The 21,653-nt window shown below is 37.5% G+C and overlaps 1 protein-coding gene across 5 annotated transcripts in view; it reads right to left on the bottom strand.

The window, feature by feature from the left end:
- PIK3AP1 (phosphoinositide-3-kinase adaptor protein 1) overlaps positions 1 to 21,653 on the bottom strand; it is a 130,153-nt gene that overhangs the window by 19,416 nt on the left and 89,084 nt on the right. For 4 of the 5 annotated variants that reach the window (XM_074233242.1, XM_074233241.1, XM_074233244.1 and 1 more), the window contains 5 exons: positions 13,351 to 13,446; positions 12,392 to 12,589; positions 9,512 to 9,577; positions 7,157 to 7,362; positions 3,574 to 3,646 (listed from right to left, as the gene is read on the bottom strand). In XM_074233242.1, the coding sequence (XP_074089343.1) occupies positions 3,574 to 3,646; positions 7,157 to 7,362; positions 9,512 to 9,577; positions 12,392 to 12,589; positions 13,351 to 13,446 (639 nt within the window). The remainder of the gene's footprint in view (positions 1 to 3,573; positions 3,647 to 7,156; positions 7,363 to 9,511; positions 9,578 to 12,391; positions 12,590 to 13,350; positions 13,447 to 21,653) is intronic. The other variant, XM_074233243.1, reaches the window with a different exon arrangement.

Here is a 21,653-nt window from a genome sequence, read left to right as displayed (position 1 = left end):
GATGATTTTGATTACATTAAATTAAAAAGCTTTTGCACAGATAAAACCACTGTAACCAAGATCAAAAGAAATGTAGTAAACTGGGAAACAATCTTTACAACCAATGTTTCAGACAAAGGACTCATTTCTAAAACATATAGAGAACTGAGTCATATTTTAAAGAAAAGCCATTCCCCAGTTGACACAATGGTCAAAGGATATGCAAAGGCAATTTACTGATGAAGAGATCAAAGCAATCCATAGTCAAATGAAAAATTGCTCTAAATCATTGCTTATTAGAGAAATGCAAATTAAAGATTCTCTGAGGTACCACCTCACACCTCTCAGACTGACCAATATAACCAGAAAGGATAATGATCATTGTTGGAAGGGTTGTGGGAAATCTGGGACACTATTGCATTTGGTGTAGCTGTGAACTCATCCAACCTTTCTGGAGAGAAATTTGGAACTATGCCCAAAGGGCAACAAAAATGTGCATACCCTTTGATCTGGCAATACCAGTACTGAGTCTATACCCTGAAGAGATGATGAAAAAGGGTAAAGACATCACTTGCACAAAAATATTCATAGCAGCCCTGTTTGTGGTGGCAAAGAATTGGAAATCAAGTAAATGTCCTTCAATTGGGGAATGGCTTAGCAAACTGTGGTATATGTATGTCATGGAACACTATTGTTCTATTAGAAACCAGGAGGGATGGGAATTCAGGGAAGCCTGGAGGGATTTGCATGAACTGATGCTGAGTGAGATGAACAGAACCAGAAAAACACTGTACACCCTAATAGCAACATGGGAGTGATGTTCAACCTTGAAGGACTTACTCATTCCATCAGTGCAACAATCAGGGACAATTTGGGGCTCTCTGCAATGGGGAATACCATCTGTATCCAGATAAAGAACCATGGAGTTTGAATAAAGTTCAAGGATTAGCCCCTTTAATTTAGAAAAAAACTGATATCTTATTGTCTGATGTTGTTATCTCTTATACTTTATGTTTCTTCCTTAAGGATATGATTTCTCTCTCATCACACTCAATTTGTTCAACATGGAAACAATGTAAAGACTGAGAAATTGCTTTCAGTGGGGCTATGGGGGAGGGAAGTAAGATGGGGGGGGGAAATTGTAGAACTCAAAATAAATAAAATCTTTAATTAAAAAAAAAAAAGAACTCCTGCCTTAAAGAGAAGTCCCACAGGAGCACAAACTTCTAAGGCTAAGCTGCAGTATGGATAGGTTCCCACTAAGTAGAGTTCCCTTATTCAACAAAGGGTTAAAAATATGGACTAACAGTGAAAATTATGGCTTCCACTGGTTTCCATTCAATTCAACAAACATTTATTAAATACATACAACTTCTCTCTGTGTGTGTCTGTCTCTGTGCTCTCTCTCTCTCTTTTCTGTCTCTGTGTGTGTGTGTCTGTCTCTCTGTTCTCTCTCTCTCTCTCTCATCTGTCTCTCTGTGTGTTTGTGTGTGTGCGTGCGTGCGTGCGTGTGTGTGTGTGTGTGTGTGTGTGTGTGTGTGTGTCTGTCTCTCCTCCTCTAGATTTCTACCCAGAATCAGGTTGGAACCTGGTCTAACCCTTCAGGGAATATGACTATTTCTCCTGGCAGAGGACACCTATCTCTGAGAACTCTCATTTCCCCAGAAAACACACTTGAGAAGCCAAAGCAAGAGGCCAAATCTACCACTGCCCGTTTCTAAGCTTCAGAATCATCATCCAGCCTTCCCAAAGCACCTGGGTGCGTCCTGTTTGCAGATATAGGATTTCTTGTTTGCTTTTAACTAAAGAAACTTTTATAACCCAGGAAGTTCCGGCTGGCCGGGTTTGGCTGAAGGTTGTCTTTCAAAGAGGAGGGAGCCCAGCTGCTGGGATTCTAGGCAGTGGTCCAGTCAAGAGCTTGCTAAGAGATATGGTATCTGGTGTGGGAGGGAGTAGCAACTGAGGCCAGAGAAACCCAAAGACATGCTCTGCAAGGTCTTAAGGTCTCCCTAGAGGGAATTAAAAGCATGGTTGTATTTCAGAGGTAGGTGCCCATTCCCTTCTTCATTGTTCTTCCCAGAAGTGTAGAAATCTTCTAAGTACATACTGTAAATACAAGATGATGTTAAAATAAACATTTCTAGATTTAGAATTTAATTTTTTAAAATAAATTTTCACTTTAGGTTCTCTTTTTCTAGGGGTGAAGTAGAAACACTGAAACCCAACCTGCTTCCATTTTAAGAAGGGAAATGACAGGACAGCAAATATTTAAATGGAAAAGATATGAAATTTATGCATATCGGTGTGAATGAAGACTTAATCCCCAGATTCATTCACTGCTTTCTACTTTTATGTGGGAATTTTCTCAGTCTCTGGTTGGTTACAACTTGGTTACAAAGTCCTTAATCACCTAACTCCAATCATTTTTCCAGTTCCTTTGATTATTCTATTTTATACACCCTTTATAATTTTTGTTTTGTTTTGTTTTTCCAGTTGTGTCTGACTCTTCATGACCCCATCTGGTGTTTTCTTGGTAAAGGACATTCCATTTTACAAATGAGGACATTGAGGCAGACACTATTCAATGATTCGTCTAGGGTCACAGAGCTAGTATCTGAGAACAGATTTGAACTTGGGAGATGAGAATTCTAAGACCCTGCTCTCTATACACCGCACCAACTAGCTGCCCCATTACACATGATGCCACCTGTATAAACTGACCTTTTGGCCATTCCTCAGACACAATATTCCATTTCCTGTCTTTGGGCTTTTCACTTGCTGTCCTCTGTGACCCCTCCTCAGCCTCTTCAAATGCCTCATCTACAGGCAGCCTTTCCTGTCCCTCCCTTCTGCGCCACCAGTGTTCCCACCATATTCCTGTCATAAGCTCCTAGAGGACCAGGAAGAGTTCCTGGCACAAAAAAGATATTTAATACATGCTTCTTGATGGGTTAGACCTCCACCTTTCCCAACCCCTTTAGAGACAGAGGAAAGTGTAAAAGTGTAAAAGTCATGGGGTACAAGCTCTCCACAGGGCCTTAAGACCCCTACCAGAAAGGTCCACTGCCACTAAGAATAAAACCAAAGAGTGAAGGAATACTTTAATAAGGTCATGGGATTTAGAAAGGTTCCTTTGAATAGGATCTTGACAAGCATCTTTCAAGAGATTTAGGGCCTCTTGATAACTTTTTTAGAAACTGATCCATGGATGTTTATTTTGCTGCTATTTTTTTCAAATTTCTAATCACTTCAAATTTTCCTGTAGGGAAGCACAGACATTAGAGATAAAATTCTTGATCTTCCTGTGCTTGAAAGAGGAAGTAAGCTGCTGTCTCATCAACAACTAACAATTCCAATTGCACCCTGATGCTATTGGAGACATATATGCTTGCTTTGCTACCTTCGTACTTAATATTTATCCCTTGCTGCCTCATGGTAGAGGGTGGGGAGGACTTCAAAGCTTTGACCTGAATCATGACTAATTCCAAAGTTTCAAAACTATGGAATGTGATCCCGAATCTACTACATTATTACTACTATTTTCTACTATAACCAGAGACCTAAGCATTGTGCCAGATAAAACATAATTAATACCTGCTTGTTTCCCAGATTTTTGCTTCTCTAGTTGTCTTCGAGTTATGCTGTCTCGTAATCGTTTAAGATTTTCCTGGAAGATAGAAAAATAAATTTATTTTTAATATATATTTTGACACCAAAGTATATATATATATATATATATATATATATATATATATATATATATATATATATGCAGACAATTTTTAAAGAATAAAATGTGTCCCTGAAAATATCAGGAAAAAAGCCAACAGTTTCAGACTTTTATTCTTTTTTTATGTCCCAAAGTAAGATATCTCCAGCAAGTTAGGTAGCACAATGGATAAAGTGCTGAGCCTGAAGTCAGGAGTTTCTCAACTGCCTTCTAGTTCCTGTTTAGAGTCTGAGGCACCAGAGTAGTGAAAACACCCAGCTGGGAGTCAGGAGGCTAGAAGTCGAGTCCCAGGACTGAGATCACCAAATAATAAATAGGGAAGCAGGCCTTGAACCATCTCCTAGGAATGCTGGCTTATGTGGAAGAATACTTGCTCCTACAGCTCCCTATCTCTCAAGACATGCTAGCTCTAGAGAAGCTACCCTGAGTTCAAAGCCTGCCTTAAACACTTCCCCCTCTCTACCTCAGTTTCCTCAACTGTAACATGAGCTGGAGAAGGAAATGGCAAACCACTCCAGTACCTTTACATGCACTGCACTCTAGAACTCTAGATGCATGTCTCATTTCTCTTGACCAGGGATTCTTAACCTTTTTGTGCCATCAATCTTTTTGAGTAGGCTGTGGTCCCCTTCTCAGAATGTTTTTAAGTGCATAGTAGGATAACTCTGGCAATCCAAAGGTTAATGGAAATAAAAATAAAAAAGGGACCCATGGGTCCTTTTGGCAAGCTGGCAAAGCCTGTGGACCCTTTTTCAGAACATTCTTAATTACATACAGAGAATGAAAACTCCTCTTAGCTTTTACAGCCAAGTCTTACAACTTATTTCATCCCCGGTGTCTCATAGTCAGTAGTTTTCAATTCCCCTCTCTGGGCCTCAGTTTACTCATCTGTAAATTGGGCCATACAATCTCTAAGGTACCTTCCAGCATACAGCTGGTGCTTAATTAGTGCTGATTGGTGGATTGGTACTCCTCTTTGTAGATAGCTATCCTACCACAAGGCAGTGGCAAGGAGGGGGTTAGTTAGGGAGCCCCTGCAGAAGGGAGGGCAGTGAAAGGGGCATGTTGTAGAGGGGAACATCCTGCCTAGAGAGGGCTACAAGCTAGTCAGGAGGAGGGCTGACACCATGAACATCTGGCCACACAACGGTATATCATTGGCCCGGCTTTTTTTTCCCCCTTAAATAGAAAGCTCTCAGGGTGTCATCTGTGCTTCCTGCCTGGCTCCCTAAAAGGAAGTCAACCGGATCCAGTCCATGTTAGAGAACCAATGACGAGTTAATCATTCAGTCAATATTTATTAAGAGACTGGACAAAAGGTGTAGAAGGAAGCAAACAGCAGGCAAAGGTGTGGTAGGCTCAGAAAAGGGAAATGGTCCAGAAAGGGAGGATGGGACCAGCCTGGGGAAGCTTTGGGAATTCAGTTAAGAAATTCTGACTTTATCCTATAAACTTCTGAGAGACACTGAGGGAGGCTGGGCCAAAGCGGGTCATGGTCAAACACTGCTTTAGGATGTGTAGTGCACCAAGCTTCAGAAATTCACCAGTGCCATCTACCACCTTGGAGAGAGCCTGGAAGGTGGGTGACTGCTTTGGGGGAAGGGCTGCCCACCCCTCCAAGTTTATGTGGGAGCTTCTGGTGGTTACCACACCCTCAGACTCACTCACAGAGCATGAAATTAATGAACACTTCTAAGTTGGTTTTCCCCACATGAACTGCTGCTAAGCTACCTTCTCTCATTTTGTACTTTGACTCCTGATAATCTGAATGAAGAACTTTAAATTTACTCTTGTTAAATTCTGTCTTATTAAAATATTTTTTTCTTGTTAAATTCTGTCTTATTAAAATATTTTTGAATCTTGACCCTATCATTGAATGCATTGGCTCTCCTTAACTATACATCTGATTATCCAGTTTCTAGGTCACTATCAAAAGTTGCACAGGACTGGGCCAAAACAGAGCTCTAGAGTAAATTACTAGAGGAATACTTCCATGTTGATATTATAAAAAATAACCTTTATTGGATTATTATTGAATTTTATGTATTATATAATTCTATAACCCAAAAAGGATTTTCTAAGCAAAACTGAAGTGATTTTCCATTTTCTTCTTCAGCTTATTTTACATATGAGGAAACTGAGGAAAACAAAGTTAAGTGACTTTCCCAGGGTCACACAGCCAGCAAGTGTCTAAGACTAGATTTGAACTCAGGTCTCCCTGACTCTGGTCAAGACCCTACACTCTTTCCACTGCACCACCTAACTACTCCAACAAGTTGTAGTTGGCAAGGATTTAAGTTTGTATTCCTAAGTCTTTCAAATTACGAAGACTTTAAAAGCTCTAAGTTCCTATTTTCTGACTGCAAGTCCAAGCTTGTGCCAATACATTCTAAGGGCTCCTCATGAACTAATTTAGAACATTTCTCTTACTATAGCTCTCACTATATCTTCATCAACCTTGAGCTCCTAACTGAGCTGCTTGTTCTGTCCTGTAAAATGTCATCTGGGGGGCAGCTAGGTGGCTCGATGGACAGAGCACCAGCCCTGGAGTCAATTACGTAGTTGTGTGACCTTGAATAAGTCACTTAACTCCACTTCCTTGTAAAAACTAAAAAAAAAAGTCATCTGATTTGAGTTGACAAAACCAAAATAGAACATAAATAGTTTTGAGGTACCGCTCCCCTGTAAATATTATCTCCTTCATTAGAATGTAAACTCCTTGAAGGCAGGGGATGTCTTGCTTTTTAATATTCTCCCTGCTACCCAATTTCCAACATACAGTTTTTATAGTTTTTATAATTTGCAAGACTTCTGAATACAAAATTAAGTCTTATCACTTGCACTTACTACTCATTCTGAATGATGATAACTGGGCCACCAGGTGGCACCCTAGTGCTGGACCAAGTTCAAATCCAGCTTCATGGCTTACTAAGCTGTGTGACTTTAGGCAAGTCACTTTATGGCTGCCTGCTTCAGTTTCCTCTACTGTTAAATGGGGATAGCCACAGCACCTACCTCCCAGGATCTCAAATGAGATAGCAGCTGCCTAGTCTATGAATGCTAGCTATTATGACTATTTTATCCATGATCATCCTCCATGCTACACCATTTCCTTAGAACAGCACTTGGCCAATAGTATTTCTACTTTTTCATTCAATCAGTGCTCTGAACCAAGAGACAAAGTCACAGCCCATTGACTACGTGTGAAGACAGCTTCCCAAACCGAGTCACAGAGAGTAGGCTCAGGCCGGACAGCAGAGGAATTTCTCCTTTACTTTCTGACCTTGCTGGGAGGTGCCAGAGGCAGAGGGCTCTAGTCAGCCCTCTGCGCTGGACCCTTCTTCTGCCTGCCCCAGCAACAAGGCAGGCCACAGGACAGCTGCTAGTGGCTCTCCACCCAGGATGCTTTAGCTCTGCTCAGGGCAAACATGTGAAAAGCAGAGATACCTGCTGAAAGCGAAAAGACTCCGACCTCTTCTTCTGATTCAGCTGCCACTCCTTGAAGTGAAGGACAGCCTCATCCACGTTAACGATGCCCAGTTTCACTTGTTCCTGTAAGGTGATGAGCTGTCTCTGACCGGGAGTCTTCATGCCAGCGAATGGATCATAGATGCTGGACTGGGGTCTGTCCCTCCATGGCCTGACCAGTGACTCTGAAAAGAGATAAAATTGGGCTAACATCACAAAAACGCATCTGGCAGGGCAAAGCAGGCAGCTTTCAATCAACAAACATGTATTAAGCATCTACTATGTGCTAAGTCCTGGAGACACAAAAAGGCCAAAGCACATACATCCCTACCCTCAAAGAGCTTTCAAGAGAATGATTCTGAGAGACTGGAAAAGATCAAAAAGTGGTGTTGTAGCATCCCTGCCAATAGAAAATAAGGGGATTGGCTAGATGAACTCGAAAATCCCTTCCAATTCTAAATCTGAGATCCTATGAATTTATGTAAAATGGGGTAAAGAAGGGGAACAAAAGTCTACAGACAATCTGACATAAATTACTTTAAGAATATTGAGTTAGGACTTATCTATATATCATATATATATATAAGATCTTAACTATACATCATATATATATGTATATATATATATATATATATATAGCATCTTATCTATATATCTTCCTTCCACTCTTTTCACAACATACCCCAGTCACTAAACTGTCTATGCCCTTTGGCTCCAAAGAACTCCAAGAAAGATGAAAAAAACTCCTATGTACAGAAATGTTTCTAGCCGCTTTTCAAGTTATAGAAAAGAAATGAAAGGTAATGGGGCACCTGTCAAGAATGCCATGGAATATTATTATGCCATAAGAAATGATAAATGGATTTGAGAGAAACCTGGCAAGACTGATATGAAGTGAAGTAAGCAGAGCCAGAAGAACAATCTATAGGATGTAAAAAAGATTATAAAGACAAAACATCTTTAAAAGACTCTGATCAATGCAATGGCTGATAGGATTCCAGAGAACCAATGAGTAAAAGCATATTACCCATCTCCAATTGAGAAGAGACAGACTCAAATTGAAGAATGAAACAAATCTTTGCTACAAAGGTTTTGTTTGTCTTTCTTCTCAGTTTGGGAGGAGTGAGGTGGGTAGAGAGAAAGGGAAACTAGAAATAAGGTTACCAAAAAAGAAAAAAGAAAGAAAGAAAAAAAAGAGATACATTAAAACATGTTTTTGAAATGCACAGAAGAAAATAGAAGGGAATACAGACAAGTGGGACAGCTTTTAAATTTACAAGCCCAATTTATTATATATTTGAAAAATAAGTACATGATGGAAAGTATAGTTTTTTTGGATAACCTTCTCTGTTCCTTAATGTATATAGAATGACTTATTCAATTGATATCTATTAAATTCAGAATTTTTAAAATGGGAAAAAATTCCAGAATGAGTATTCAGTGTTTTCTGAATGAAAAACAAATCATGAGACAATATGGCTTGTGATGAGATTGATCTTTTAGGAAGTTTGGAAACCCTCAAAATAAGAGCCATAGAGTGTAGATCTAAGTAACCAACAGACCCTTTTAAACCATAATCTCCTAGAAAACTATGGATCAGGGGAGCTAGGTGGCGCAGTGGATAGAGCACTGGAGTCAGGAGGACCGGAGTTCAAATACAACCTCAGACACTTAATAATTACCTAACTGTGTGACCTTGGGCAAGTCACTTAACCTCACTGTCTTGCCAAAAAAAAAATGAAAGAAAACTATGGGATCAAAATCTAGTCTAAAATAACAGGTAGAGGAGATCCTACTCAATCAAAGATGAGTCTTCAAGGTGATTTTTATTCTATTCTGCCTTCTCTTCCCAACCTACATAGCCTATTCTAGTGACTCTTGAGATCAAAATCTATCACCTACAGAAGAATGTGATTATGACATGGTTTCCATATTCAGACTAACCCTGATTTTCAACAAAATTCATCTTATCACTTCAGTCATTTGAAGAATGTTAAGTGCCTTCTGTGAGAATAATTGAGAAGCAAATAGAAAACAGACTAAATTTAAGCCTGGAAACAAATTTTAAAAACAACACCAACAACAACAGCAAATACTCTTTCTCCCATCCCCACTTTATTTAAAAAAAAAAGTAACAATGTTCACTAGACCATTTGCCACAGAGGAGAGGGGGATGGGAAGGGAGGGTGGAAGAAAACTGTGTAACTTATACATACATATGTGGATAAATGTTGAAAAACTTTCATAACATATAATTGGAAAAATAAAATAAAATATCAATAATAAATTTTTAAACAGACAAAATACCAATCAAGGAAAGAATTTCTTTTTTACCTTTTCTCATAAACTCAGAAGAAATATACAAATTTCCAGGCCGCTCTTGATTTTTTTCTGAAAACACTAAAAAATAAAGAATATAATATAAAAGCCAGTACCAACTTCTATAGAATCCTCCTCCTGCAATGACTGCAAAATTGGGTGCACATGGAATAAAATATTGTCTTGCCCTAAAGGGGAAAAAACCATACTCTTAAAAAAATCCATAGTAAGTTCATCACAGGAATATGATTCCAATGGAAAGAGACAATTATTGTCACCAAGAATATAGAGGGATTTCTCAACAAAGAGAGACATATAAATATTAGTTCTCCATTTAGAAACACACAGAGAGGAGAAGGAAACTAAATGAGCAAAATAACGAAGTGAATATTAAAAAAAACAAAATTATGATGATCCAATTGAAGTATACTGCAATTATGGGGATCCCTCAAAGTTTGGTCCTGGTTAGAACTCATTAAAAATGTAATATAGGAAGCTGGGCGGCAGTGTCAGATAGATCTAGACTCAGCAAGAGTTCAAATTCAGACTTAGACACTGTGACCCTGGGCAAGTCACCTCATCTGTTTGCCTCAGGTTCCTCATCTGTCAAATGAACTGGAGAAGAAATGACAAACCACTCTAGAATCTTTGCTAAAATAGGAGTCAGACATGATAGAAAATGTCCTATGTCAGTTATAAAATAACTGGACTCGCTATCCCAAAAGGCAGTGAAGGCTGAAAAAATAACAGAATTAGCTAAATAAATGAATGACAGAACTCTACTGGATTGTTTAAAAATCCTAGAATGCTGATGATAGGAGCACAACCCCAACCTTTGGGACTCATATCAACCATGGTCTTTGGTAACTGTTAGTACTGACTTTAATGACAAGACCATTTATTGTTGGTTAACCTCAGATTCTTTGCTTTGTGACAGGACCCTTCCTTCCCTAGCTTCTAGCATCTCTAGTCTGTCCATGTGAGACCAATGGACACCATCAACTCAACTACACAGCTTCACCTTACCACTCTATTAAGGAAACTAGAAATACAATAAATCAATCAACAAGCATCTATCAAATGTCTACAAGCACTGTGTTAAGTACTGGGTTTACAAAGACAAGAATGAAAGGGTTTCTCCCCTCAGGCAGTTTACATTTCATTGTGGTGGTGATGGGGGTAGGGAAATAATACATCATATAAAAATATATACACTATAAATACAAAATAAACTCAAGATCATTTAAGGAAGGAGAACACTAGAAATGTAGGGGATCAGGAAAGGCTTCATATAGAATAATTTGAGTGGAATACTGAATGAAGTTAGGCATTTTTTGGATCAGAGAAAGGAGAGTTATTGGTGGCCAGTCCCAAAGCACAGAGACAGGAAACAGGATGTCCTGGGCAAACAACAGGAAGGCAATCAATTTGCTAGACTGTATAGTATAGAAAGAGGAGGTAGACAGAATAAAGCTGATGAGGTACACTGGGGACAATCTGTGAAGGGCTTTAAAGCCAAATAGAAGAGGCAACTGCCTTGTAGTGAAAAGGGAGTCTGTCTTGTTGTTAGGAAGACATGGATTTGAGGCTTTGCCTTAGACATATACTTAATCCTGAGGGAAAAAAAAATTGCTTCATCTCCCAATGCTCCAGGAAACTGAAGCTCCAAATTACAAAGCAGATGCTAATCTATACGGGAGGGGGGCTTGTGGAGAAGGGGCTTGCATGGCTCAATGAAAGAAGGAGCTGTGCAGGGTTACCCAAGACTGACAGACCATGGGGGAGAGCACTGACAAAGGGTGATCCACAGGAGAAGAAAATGGCAGACCACTCCAGGATCTTTGCCAAGGAAATCCCATGGATAGTACTAAAATGCTAAAAGAGATTACATGAGCCCCTCAGGCCAGAAATCCAAGTGGAAGGACAAAAAGAGTTAGATACAAATGAAAAAATGAACTAATGAAATTCTAAATTTGGGTCAAAAATCCAAATTCAAGTTCAAATACTATCTTAGAAATAATAGGAAACAACCAGATTTCATTGAATAGGTATTGTGGTCACACTTGTTCTTAAGGAAATCCAATCTGTCATCTGTATGTAGAATGAATCAGAGTGGAGATAGAATTGAGGCAGAGATCAATTAAGGCCATTGTAATATAATACAGGGAAGAGGTTGTAAGGGCCAAAACTAAGGTCATCTTCCTGACTTCAGGTCTGGCATTCTACTCACTAGTCACCTACCATGTGCAATAAATGAAACTGATCACTATATAATTATAATGTCCAAGCTGGACTCCAGAGAAATGCTAAGAAAATGAACCTTTCCTTCTTCTTTTTAAAAGCAGAGGAATATTAATGTGAAATACTGCATATATTTTTCAAAAACAACTGATGTGTCTTTTGGATTTGCTGAACAGCTTCCTTTTAATCTTTAAATAAAAATCTTTGTTACAAGGGATGCTTTCAGCTTAGGAAGGCTACCTTCAGAATACAGATGTAACAATAAAAAGCATCAATAACTTTTTTTAAATTAAAAAATTGCTTCTTCAGTTGAGATATTTAGCAAGAAATGTCAGTATCATTAAAATGTAATATATAGCTATATAGAATAATATAATAAAAATATAATATAAAAGTTAATATATAGCTATATATAAAATATAAAATGTAGCTATATAAGTTCCTGGACCAGATCTGGTAATTTCCTCTTACTCTAACTCTTAAAACTAGTAGAATCAAATGTGGTTGTCCTGGAAGTTGTTGGGGAACCATTTAAGGAGGCTATATTTCTCTAACAATTTATAGTCTGAGATTTATAATTATAACACAGTTCCTGGGATGAATTTCACAAGATGAATGGTTCCTTCAGGCAATATTACACGGCATCAGTCTCACCTTTAGCAATATATGATTCACTTTGGGACAGTTGGTGACTGGCATGAGGACTGGTCTCTGGCCTGGGCACAGGCACTGGAGGTCTGTTGGCCAGATCCAAAGAAAAAGCACTATCATTGTCTACTGTGTGATAAAGAGCTTCATCCCCACCAGCAGAGCAAGAGTGTTTCTCCAAATGGGTCACTGTTACACTGTTGCCTAGGAAATAAGAAAGAAATGACCCCATCAGCTTGGCAGAAAGCTATCATTTATAAAAAATATTTAAAACTAATTTGTGAACCAAATATGAACACAGAAAGAAATTTTTTTTTTAACATTTTCACTCTTTACCTCTTTTCCTCCTCTCCTTTCCCACTAATTATTTAGTCACATTTGGGGATCATTTTAGTCCCATTTTACTCCTTGGGATCTAGGTTATTTTTCTATTAAAACTCAAAGATAGATAATGCCATTCAAAGGCTATAAGAGAAGTAGGAACCATTCATTAGATACTTGAATAGAATTATGAGGGGACATCTCTGGATCCACACCAGCTTTTAGGGCCCCAATAAACCTGTTACCTGCTTCCCATAGCAGAACCCATAAGAAGAATCTCACCTTACCCATTTCACCATTACCTGTTTCCTGGGGGTGGTTCTCTGTGCCTACTCTAACAAGCTAACTCACTTCCAAATGTTAGTGGATGACAATAGGTTAGGTGTTAACCCTCTCACTCCATGTGTCTATTTTAACAAGGGCCTTCTTCAACAGACTGATTCATGGTGAGCAGGTTGGAGAAGCTTATTTGTTTTTTTTTTAATTAGGGTTTGGTTTTTTGCAAGTGGTCCTTTCTATATTCCTAAAATCAAACCACAATATGCCACTTTATACAGGAAAAGCTAACTTTCTCCCAGACCCATGCAAAGTCTTAGATTACAGTTTCTCTCCTCTCTTTCCTCTGCCTACAACCCAGTTTTTACCTTCCAAAAATTTGCGAATGATGGAGTCTTTGGTAGTCATAGGAAAAGTGTCTGTGGATTTTGTGTTAGATGCACTGGACTGAAGCATCTCTACATCTGGAAGGAGAATTTGGAATTTAGTTAGTCTACAAGCATTTATTTACCAAGTATTTATTATATAAAAATTAGGGATACATTATATAGGAATTGAGGATACAAAGAAAGGTAGAAACATGGCTTCAAACTCCAAAATTCCCGTTTAATTTCTTATGTCGATTTCTCATATATTGCAATGGGGAAAGTTGAGATGTGTAGGACAGAACAGGAAAGAGAAAAGGGATGAAAAGGGATGCAGTTGTGCTTCAGGAACAAGGAGGCCAATATCACTAGATTGTGGAGTGTGTAGAGGGGACCAAAGCGTCAGATAGGGAAGGTAGGAAGAGGTCAGGTAGTAATAACCAAACAGAGGATTTTTATATTTTATCTTGTAGACATTATTTGAAAAACACTTTCCTTCTCAAACAACCTGCTGGATAGGCATGAAGTCTAAGATTCTGATTTTGTATATGGGTAAACTCAGGTAAAGCAATTTCCCTGAGAGGCTCACAGTGAGTAGGATGCAGTGAATAAGTAGCTTTCAGAAAAATGAAATTTAAGACTCTTATCTTTCAATTCTTGGCCTTGACCACATTTGCCTAAGAGAAGAGATCTAAGAGTTTGAATTTAAATCAATATGCTAAATTGTACCTCAAAAAATCCATATTTTAAAATAAATTAATGGAAATACTTAGTAATTGGGGTCTTCTGATTACATTTCTTTGATAACTATGGGGTAAGGAGAAATGAAAAGCATAGTCCAATACCTTTATTGTTGAAGCTCTTCCTAAAATATATAATTTTATTACCTTATGAAATATAATCAACTGAATGTGATTTGATTCTTTATGATAATCAGATTTTTAATGTGTCAGAAGCATCATTCCAACCACCGAACCGATGATTTCAGAAGGGGTTTAGAGATGATCCAGTTCAACTTCAATTATATGCAGGAGAAAAATGAGGCCAACAAGGGTTACCATTTGCCCCAAAGTTCCATCATTATTTCCAACATGAGAGTTCTACATTTAGAGAAAGTATAAAAGATTCAAATGATCCTAGAAGATATTGGGTTTATTTTTTGTTTGCTTGATTTTTTAATGAATTTCTAACCTAGATATATTTCTTGCCAGCTGCCTCTCTTTCTTTTTTCTATTTTTGCAATTTAAAAAAAATTAGTTTTAATTTATGGAATAAAACAATTATTTCCATAACATAATACAATAAAAAAAGACTGTACATGAAATTGCAAATCTACTATGCACAACTTGCTATTCCTTTCCAATAAACAACAAAATTATCATGTAAATTTTTTTGTTTCTTCCTCCCCCCCACACACACACCAGAAATGGCTACAACAGACACAAATAGTTATATAAATGTAAAATTATTCCATACATACTTCTATTTATCAGTTCTTGCTCTGGATCTGTGCTTTATAGTTTTCTCCCCCATATAGTGCAATAAAAAAAGATGATTGCACATGAAACTGCAAATCTATTATGTATAATTTGCTATCATTTCAAATATACAATAAAATTATCATGTAAATTTCTTTTTTTCTTCTATCTCCCCTTTGAAGAGTTGGCTAATATTAGACACAAATATGTATGTGTGTGTGTGTGTATATATATATATATATATATATATATATATATATATATGTAAGTAAAATCATTCTATACATACTTCCATATATCAGTTCTTATTTTGGATGCAGATAATGTCTTTCTTCATATGTCTTTTATGTTAATTTGAGGATTTATATTAGTCAAAATAACTTATTCATTTGAAATCATTTTTAACAACATTTTTATTTAAAGTTTTGAGTTTCAAACTTTTCCCTCTCCTCCTTCTCTCTTTCCTCTTCTCCTTCCCTGAGACAGTAAGAAATCAAATAAAGGTTATACAAATAAAATTATATAAAAATTTTCCATATTAACCATTTTGTACAAAAAGACTTGGAAAAAGAAAGAGAGAGAGAGAGAGAGAGAGAGAGAGAGAGAGAGAGAGAAATTGAAATCAGTTTTTCCCTCTGGAAGTGGGTAGTATGCTTTATCATTAAGTCCTTTAGAACTATCCTAGGTCATTGTATTGCTGAGAATAGCTAAGTCGATCACAATTCTACATAGAACAATATTGCTGTTATTGTGTATAACATTCTCCTGGTTCTATTCACTTCACTCTCTATTCATTTCATGTAAGTATTTCAAGGTTCTTCTGAAATCATCCTGCTTGTCATTGCTTATAGAACAAGCACCATAATATTCCACTACAATCATATACTACTGTTTGTTTAATTATTCCTCAATTGATGGGTATCCCTTTTCAATTCTTAGCCACCACAAAAAAAGCTCCTATAAATATTTTTATACATATAAGTCCTTTTCCCTTTTTTTGAAGGTCTTTGAGACACCAATGCCTTAGGGTCCCAATTTTCCTACATCCCTTCCAACATTGATCATTTTCTTTTTTTGTAATATCAGACAATCTGATTGGAGTTATTAGGTGGTTCCTGAGAATTCTTTTAAACTGCATTTCTCTAATCAATAATATTTTGGAGTTTATTTTTATGACTTTTAATGATAACTTTGATTTCTTTGTCTGAAAACTGACCTTTGACCATTTGTGAATTGAGGAATGACTTGTATTTTTACAAATTTGACTCAGTTATCTATATATTTGAGAAATGAGACTTTTATCAGAAACAATTATTGCAAAATTTTGCCCCAGTTTTCTGCTTTCCTAATAATTTGGTTCAACTTGGATTTGTTTGTGTAAAAATTTTTAAATTTTATATAACCAAACTTATCTATTTCACATTTTATAATGCTCTCTATTTCTCCTTTGGCCCTAAATTATTTCCTTATCTATAAAGTTGACAGTTAAATTTCTTATAGTTATCACCCTTTATGTATAAATTATCATGTGTCCATGTTGACATTATCTTGGTATATAGTGTGAGAATTGGGCTACACCTAGTTTCTGCCATACTGTTTTCCAATTTTTCTCAGAAGTTTTTGTCAAATAATGTTCCAAAAGCTAGGTTTTTATACTTGATTACTATGATCATTTACTATAGTATTACTTGTACCTAATATATTCCACTGATCCACCACTCTATTTCTTAGCCAGTACCATATTGTTTTGATAATTATCATTTTAAAATATTTTTTTAAAAAATAAGATCTAGTTTGGCCATACCACATTCTTTTGTTGATTCCTTTGATATCAATGAATATGCACACATTATTTTTCTAGCTCCATGAAACAATTTTTTATGGTTTGATTGATATGTCATTGAACAATAGTTTATGCAGAATAAGCAGTAAATACTTCTCCAACTATTTAAATCTGACTTTACCACTATAAAACACTTTCACAGAAATATTCATAGGTTTCTGAGTTTTTTTGTCATGCAGGTAGATTCCAAGTATTTCATATTCTTTAGTTATTTTTTAATATATTTTTTTGCAAGGCAAGTAGGGTTAAGTGGCTTACCCAAGGACACACAGCTAGGTAATTATTAAGTGTCTGAGGCTGGATTTGAACTCAGGTGCTCCTGACTCCAGGGCTGGTGCTCTTTCTACTGTGCCACCTAACCGCCCCTCTTTAGTTATTTTAAAAGTAATTTCTCTCTCTCTTTTTCTTAAAGACTATAGAATATGATAATTTTTTTTGAAAGTTCAAATTATTACAGTTCCAGTAAATTAGAAATTTCCACTCTGTACTTTCCATGGAGGTTAGGAATTTTTAAAAGGGGAGAATACTGTACTAAGAAGAGCTTACCCTCCTCCTACCCAAATTCCATCTATTTATCATAATAATCTATAATCTGTGAGTCTTTATATCAGTGCATATTTGTTCAGGCATTTCAGTCATGACTGGCTCTTCCTGACCTCTAATTGGAATTTTTTTTCATAAAGATCCATAGATGCAATGAGAAAAATGGTTGCGATTTTTTCCATGCATTTTTTCCTTTTCTACATGAATCAGAATAACAAGTTGATAAACATGTAATCTAATCTATTTCACATATGTGCCAAAAAAGCAAAATCAACATAGCCAAAGAGAATTCCTTCTATATTCAATGAAAAGTTTCTGTATGTTTCTCTGTTGCTTATAACGGATTTGTGTTCCATTCTAAGCATTATATATTACATTATAATTAGTCCAGTTTGGAGATTCTCCTAAATGCCTTCATATTTCTATTTCTAATTCTGCATCTTTTTGTGACTACCATTTAGCAATGGTAACAATGGCAACAACATTTAACAACTTTGATACAGAACCTTGGACATTAGTATTTAGTAAGGACCCTGTGGCTTCACTAACCAATTCAGTCAACAGTCAAACTTATTAAGTGGCTATTGTTCACCAGACTCTGTGCTAAGCATCCGAGCTACAAAACAAAACAAAACAAATAAAAAAGAATAAAATCAGTCCTTTCCCTTCCAGGAGCTCACGTGCTAATGTGATGCACAATTCTGTGACTTCAGAGTGTTCTGATGCCAACCAAAGAGCATTCTCTAAGAAAAAAAAGACCAAGTATATATAAAGCAATTAACTAAACTTCATCATCAAATGATAACTATGACATAGTTGGGTAGGGCTTAGAGCAAAAGATAACCAGAAAAGAATGAAAACTGTGGGAAGGAAAGGGCCCCCACCTCTTGATGTTAACTCCCCCTTCCCTTCCCCCCATACACAAAAGTCCATTTATCATGCCAATTATGGAGCTGACTTCAGATAAGTTAAAGATAAACTGCAAACAAGTAAAACTTGCTTGTCTAACCAACAAAAGAAGCATTTATTAGACCTTACAATGAGAAAGACCTTGATGGAGTGACCTGGCCTTGAAACCAGGAAAGCATTGGCTGGGTGACCTGGGACGCTAATGAACTCTCTAAGACAGAGTAACAGCAAAGGTGCTGACCTGCACCAGAGGAGGAAGTTTCCTCATTCATTTATCACGGCACTAAACTTGGAGAAATAAAAAAGTTTAAATTTGACAAAGCCCCTGTGTCATCATTTCTAAACTAGCATCTGTCAACCACACCATCTAGCTTTGAAGAATCACATCCAGACACTCTTATGAAGGAATGAGTCAAAAGTGAAACTGAAGTCTAAAAAAGTCATTGCGTGATCCATCTCTTGGGGGTGATTCTATACTCCGGAGGCATTTGGAAGCTTTACTCCATTTAGAGTGGCCAGTTTTAAAAGCCTGTCTAGGGGTGGCTAGGTGGCGCAGTGGATAAAGCACCGGCCCTGGAGTCAGGAGTACCTGGGTTCAAATCTGGTCTCAGACACTTAATAATTACCTAGCTGTGTGGCCTTAGGCAAGCCACTTAACCCCGTTGCCTTGCAAAAAAACCTAAGAAAAAAAAAAGCCTGTCCAAACACTGAGTATACATAGTTAAACCTCTGTTATCTCCAGAATGGTTCTGAATGAGGAAGTACCATCTTTTCTTGCTCAAAGACAGAACCTTTGACCAGAGGTACAGCAGGCTTCACCAAAACAAAAGCCAGCCTCTCCCCATGAGAGTCACATGAGGGAACAGGAAATGAGAGAAAAAAAGAAGAAAGAAAATAGTGGAAGATGCTAGAAGCATCGGCTGCAGGGAGGATGGCCATCAGAACACACGCAGAACAGGGGGTGGGGAGCCCAAGATACTGACAGTGTGAGCCAGAATGGAAGCGAAGAAGGGGGAGGCCCAGGCTCTAGTCTGGGGGTCTGAGGTAGAGGCAAAGAGGGAGAAATTAGAGGCAGGGTAGTATTGTGGAGAGCCATTAGACTTGGGAGACAGGAAGACCTGAGTCTGAATTCAACCCCTGAGACATGCTACTTGTGGGACCTCTAAGCAAAGTCACTCATATGTAAAACGGGGTTAATAGTGGTATTGATGTCAGGTTTGATGTCAGGATCAAATCTAGGGAGATCATATGAGTAAAGTGTTTTGCAAAGCTTAAAACTCTAAATAAATTCTAGCTATTGATATTCTTACTATTAATAACATTAAAACAAATCAAAGCATTGTGCCCTCAGTACTGTAGTCTTTGCATTGGGTGCAAGGATGCAAAGAATTTATTTTTTAGTCAGGGGTGTGTGTGTGTGTGTGTGTGTGTGAGAGAGAGAGAGAGAGAGAGAGAGAGAGAGAGAGAGAGAGAGAGAGAGACAAAGACAGAGAGACAGAGAGACAGAGACAGAGTGAGACAGACAGGCAGGCAGACAGGCAAAGACAGAGTGAGAGCAGAGACAAAGAGACAGAGCCAGAGATGATCAGAGAGACAGAGAGACAGAGAAATCAAGACACCAAACAGGCCCAGAGCATGTACATCAGAGTACACCAGCTTCCCACCAGCTGGTTTTTCAATGCATAGAGTGGAACAGTAGGTAAATTCAGATCTGCACCCCCCCAGATCTCTCTCTGCAATCACAGCTGTAGCTCAGTGCCAGAGCTGGTGCTCATAAGAATGACCTTGAGTCATTGAGGCAAAGTTAACATATGTTTAATATACTCCAGCAGAGAAGAAATGGAAGCATACGATAGATCCTGGGAATATTTTTAGCAGAGCAGCATGAATGGAAGAAAGGGCATCAGATTTGGCATCAGAGGACCTGGGCTTAAATCCCAGCTCTACCACCCACTATCCATGGTTTTCAAATCACCAACTTGAAAATATTCTTCTAAAAAACAGTGCATTTCCTATCAATAAAAATTGCATGGAAGGCTAATTGTAGTCTAGTTAGAAGGAGGAATACTCATCAAAATACTTGAGTTTGAGTCTTGGCCCTGCTATTTAACTAGCTGCATGACCTTGGGCAACTCACTTCATTTCTCTCTCTTGGCTTCCCCATCTGTAAGGTGGGTAATTGATTTCCATTCCTTTCAAACCTGAGATAACACATCAGATTCAGTGTGGGATATTCTAGAAAGTAAATTTACCACAGGTAGTTCAAGTCCTCATTTTAGAACAGAGAGAGGAAAGCCTCTAATGTCAAGATCAAATCTAAATATCCAATGGCTACTTTGCTAGCAGCAGAAAGGACCCAGAAATCAAGGGTAAAGTGTTTAAGACAGAATTGCAAAGTGAGTAATAAGGGAGAAATTAAGCAATAGATGCAATCCTCAGCTCCCATCAAAAAAAAAAGATAACAGTGAATTTTGGTGAAGGATGAGGTTAAGGGGGAATCTTCAGTTGCATAACTTTTGAACCCAAGTGTAGCATAAGCCCCTTTCCACCATCTCAGCCATGACAAATCTTTATCAGCAAATCCCAGCTTGTTCTCAACAACCAGGAAGTTAGCTATGTGGCTGTCATCTTTCCTGTTCTTCCACCATTCTTGGCTCTCCTTTTTCATGAATAATTACTGAATCGGTCCGTTTTTCTGAGCTGTGTCCCATTTTAAAATGATCACTCTGTCTCAGGGATCACAGCAAATATGGCTAGATGGAAAATACAGTCAATTCCCTTGTACTTACTTCTAACAAATACTTTAATTATCTAATTCAAAGGCTTACTTTTGACATACTCACTTAACAAATATAAGTCTTATATAACTATGAGCTATTGTAATTACTATTATTACTAAAGAATCCAGGAACTTCCTCTAGTCACCGGATGCAGTACCCAGACTTTGCAAAGCCTTATCCAAATCCATACTGTCAAATTATCAGGGGTCCAAGGATCAAACCAAATCTTGGAAAAGCCAAAGAGGGTGAAGACCTTCTTTTGTTCCCTAGGGAGGAGAAATCTCTGAAGATAAATCGATCTGCTATGATTTCTGCATGTTCTACTTCCCCCAGGAGAATGTAAAATTCTTGAAGGCAGGCACTTTTTCTTTCCGAACTGAATATTAAGGATTGCACTCTCACAAAACTAAATATGGGAATGTGGATTTCACATCATACATATATGACTACAACAAATTTGACAAAGAAAAGTATCATAATTCTCTATAAAATTTCATTTATAGTAACAAAAATATTATTTACTCTCATGCTTGTGGTGATGTTCACAGTAATAATAGCAAATAATTACATTATGTTTTAAGGTTTACAAAACACTGTCTTCATGTTATCTTGTTTCATCACAACTCCACTGACAAGAGGTAGGAACTATTATTATTATCCCCATTTTATAGATGAGCAAAACACCAGGGTTATACAGATAACTAGTGTCTGGAATAGGACTTGAACTTGTCTTTCCAAATCCAGGTCTAGCAT

This window comes from Macrotis lagotis, chromosome 4 (assembly GCF_037893015.1).
Source record: "Macrotis lagotis isolate mMagLag1 chromosome 4, bilby.v1.9.chrom.fasta, whole genome shotgun sequence".
Taxonomy (NCBI): Eukaryota; Metazoa; Chordata; class Mammalia; order Peramelemorphia; family Peramelidae; genus Macrotis; species Macrotis lagotis.
Note: the sequence above shows the minus strand (reverse complement) of the source record. Positions and strands in the feature narration are given on the sequence as shown.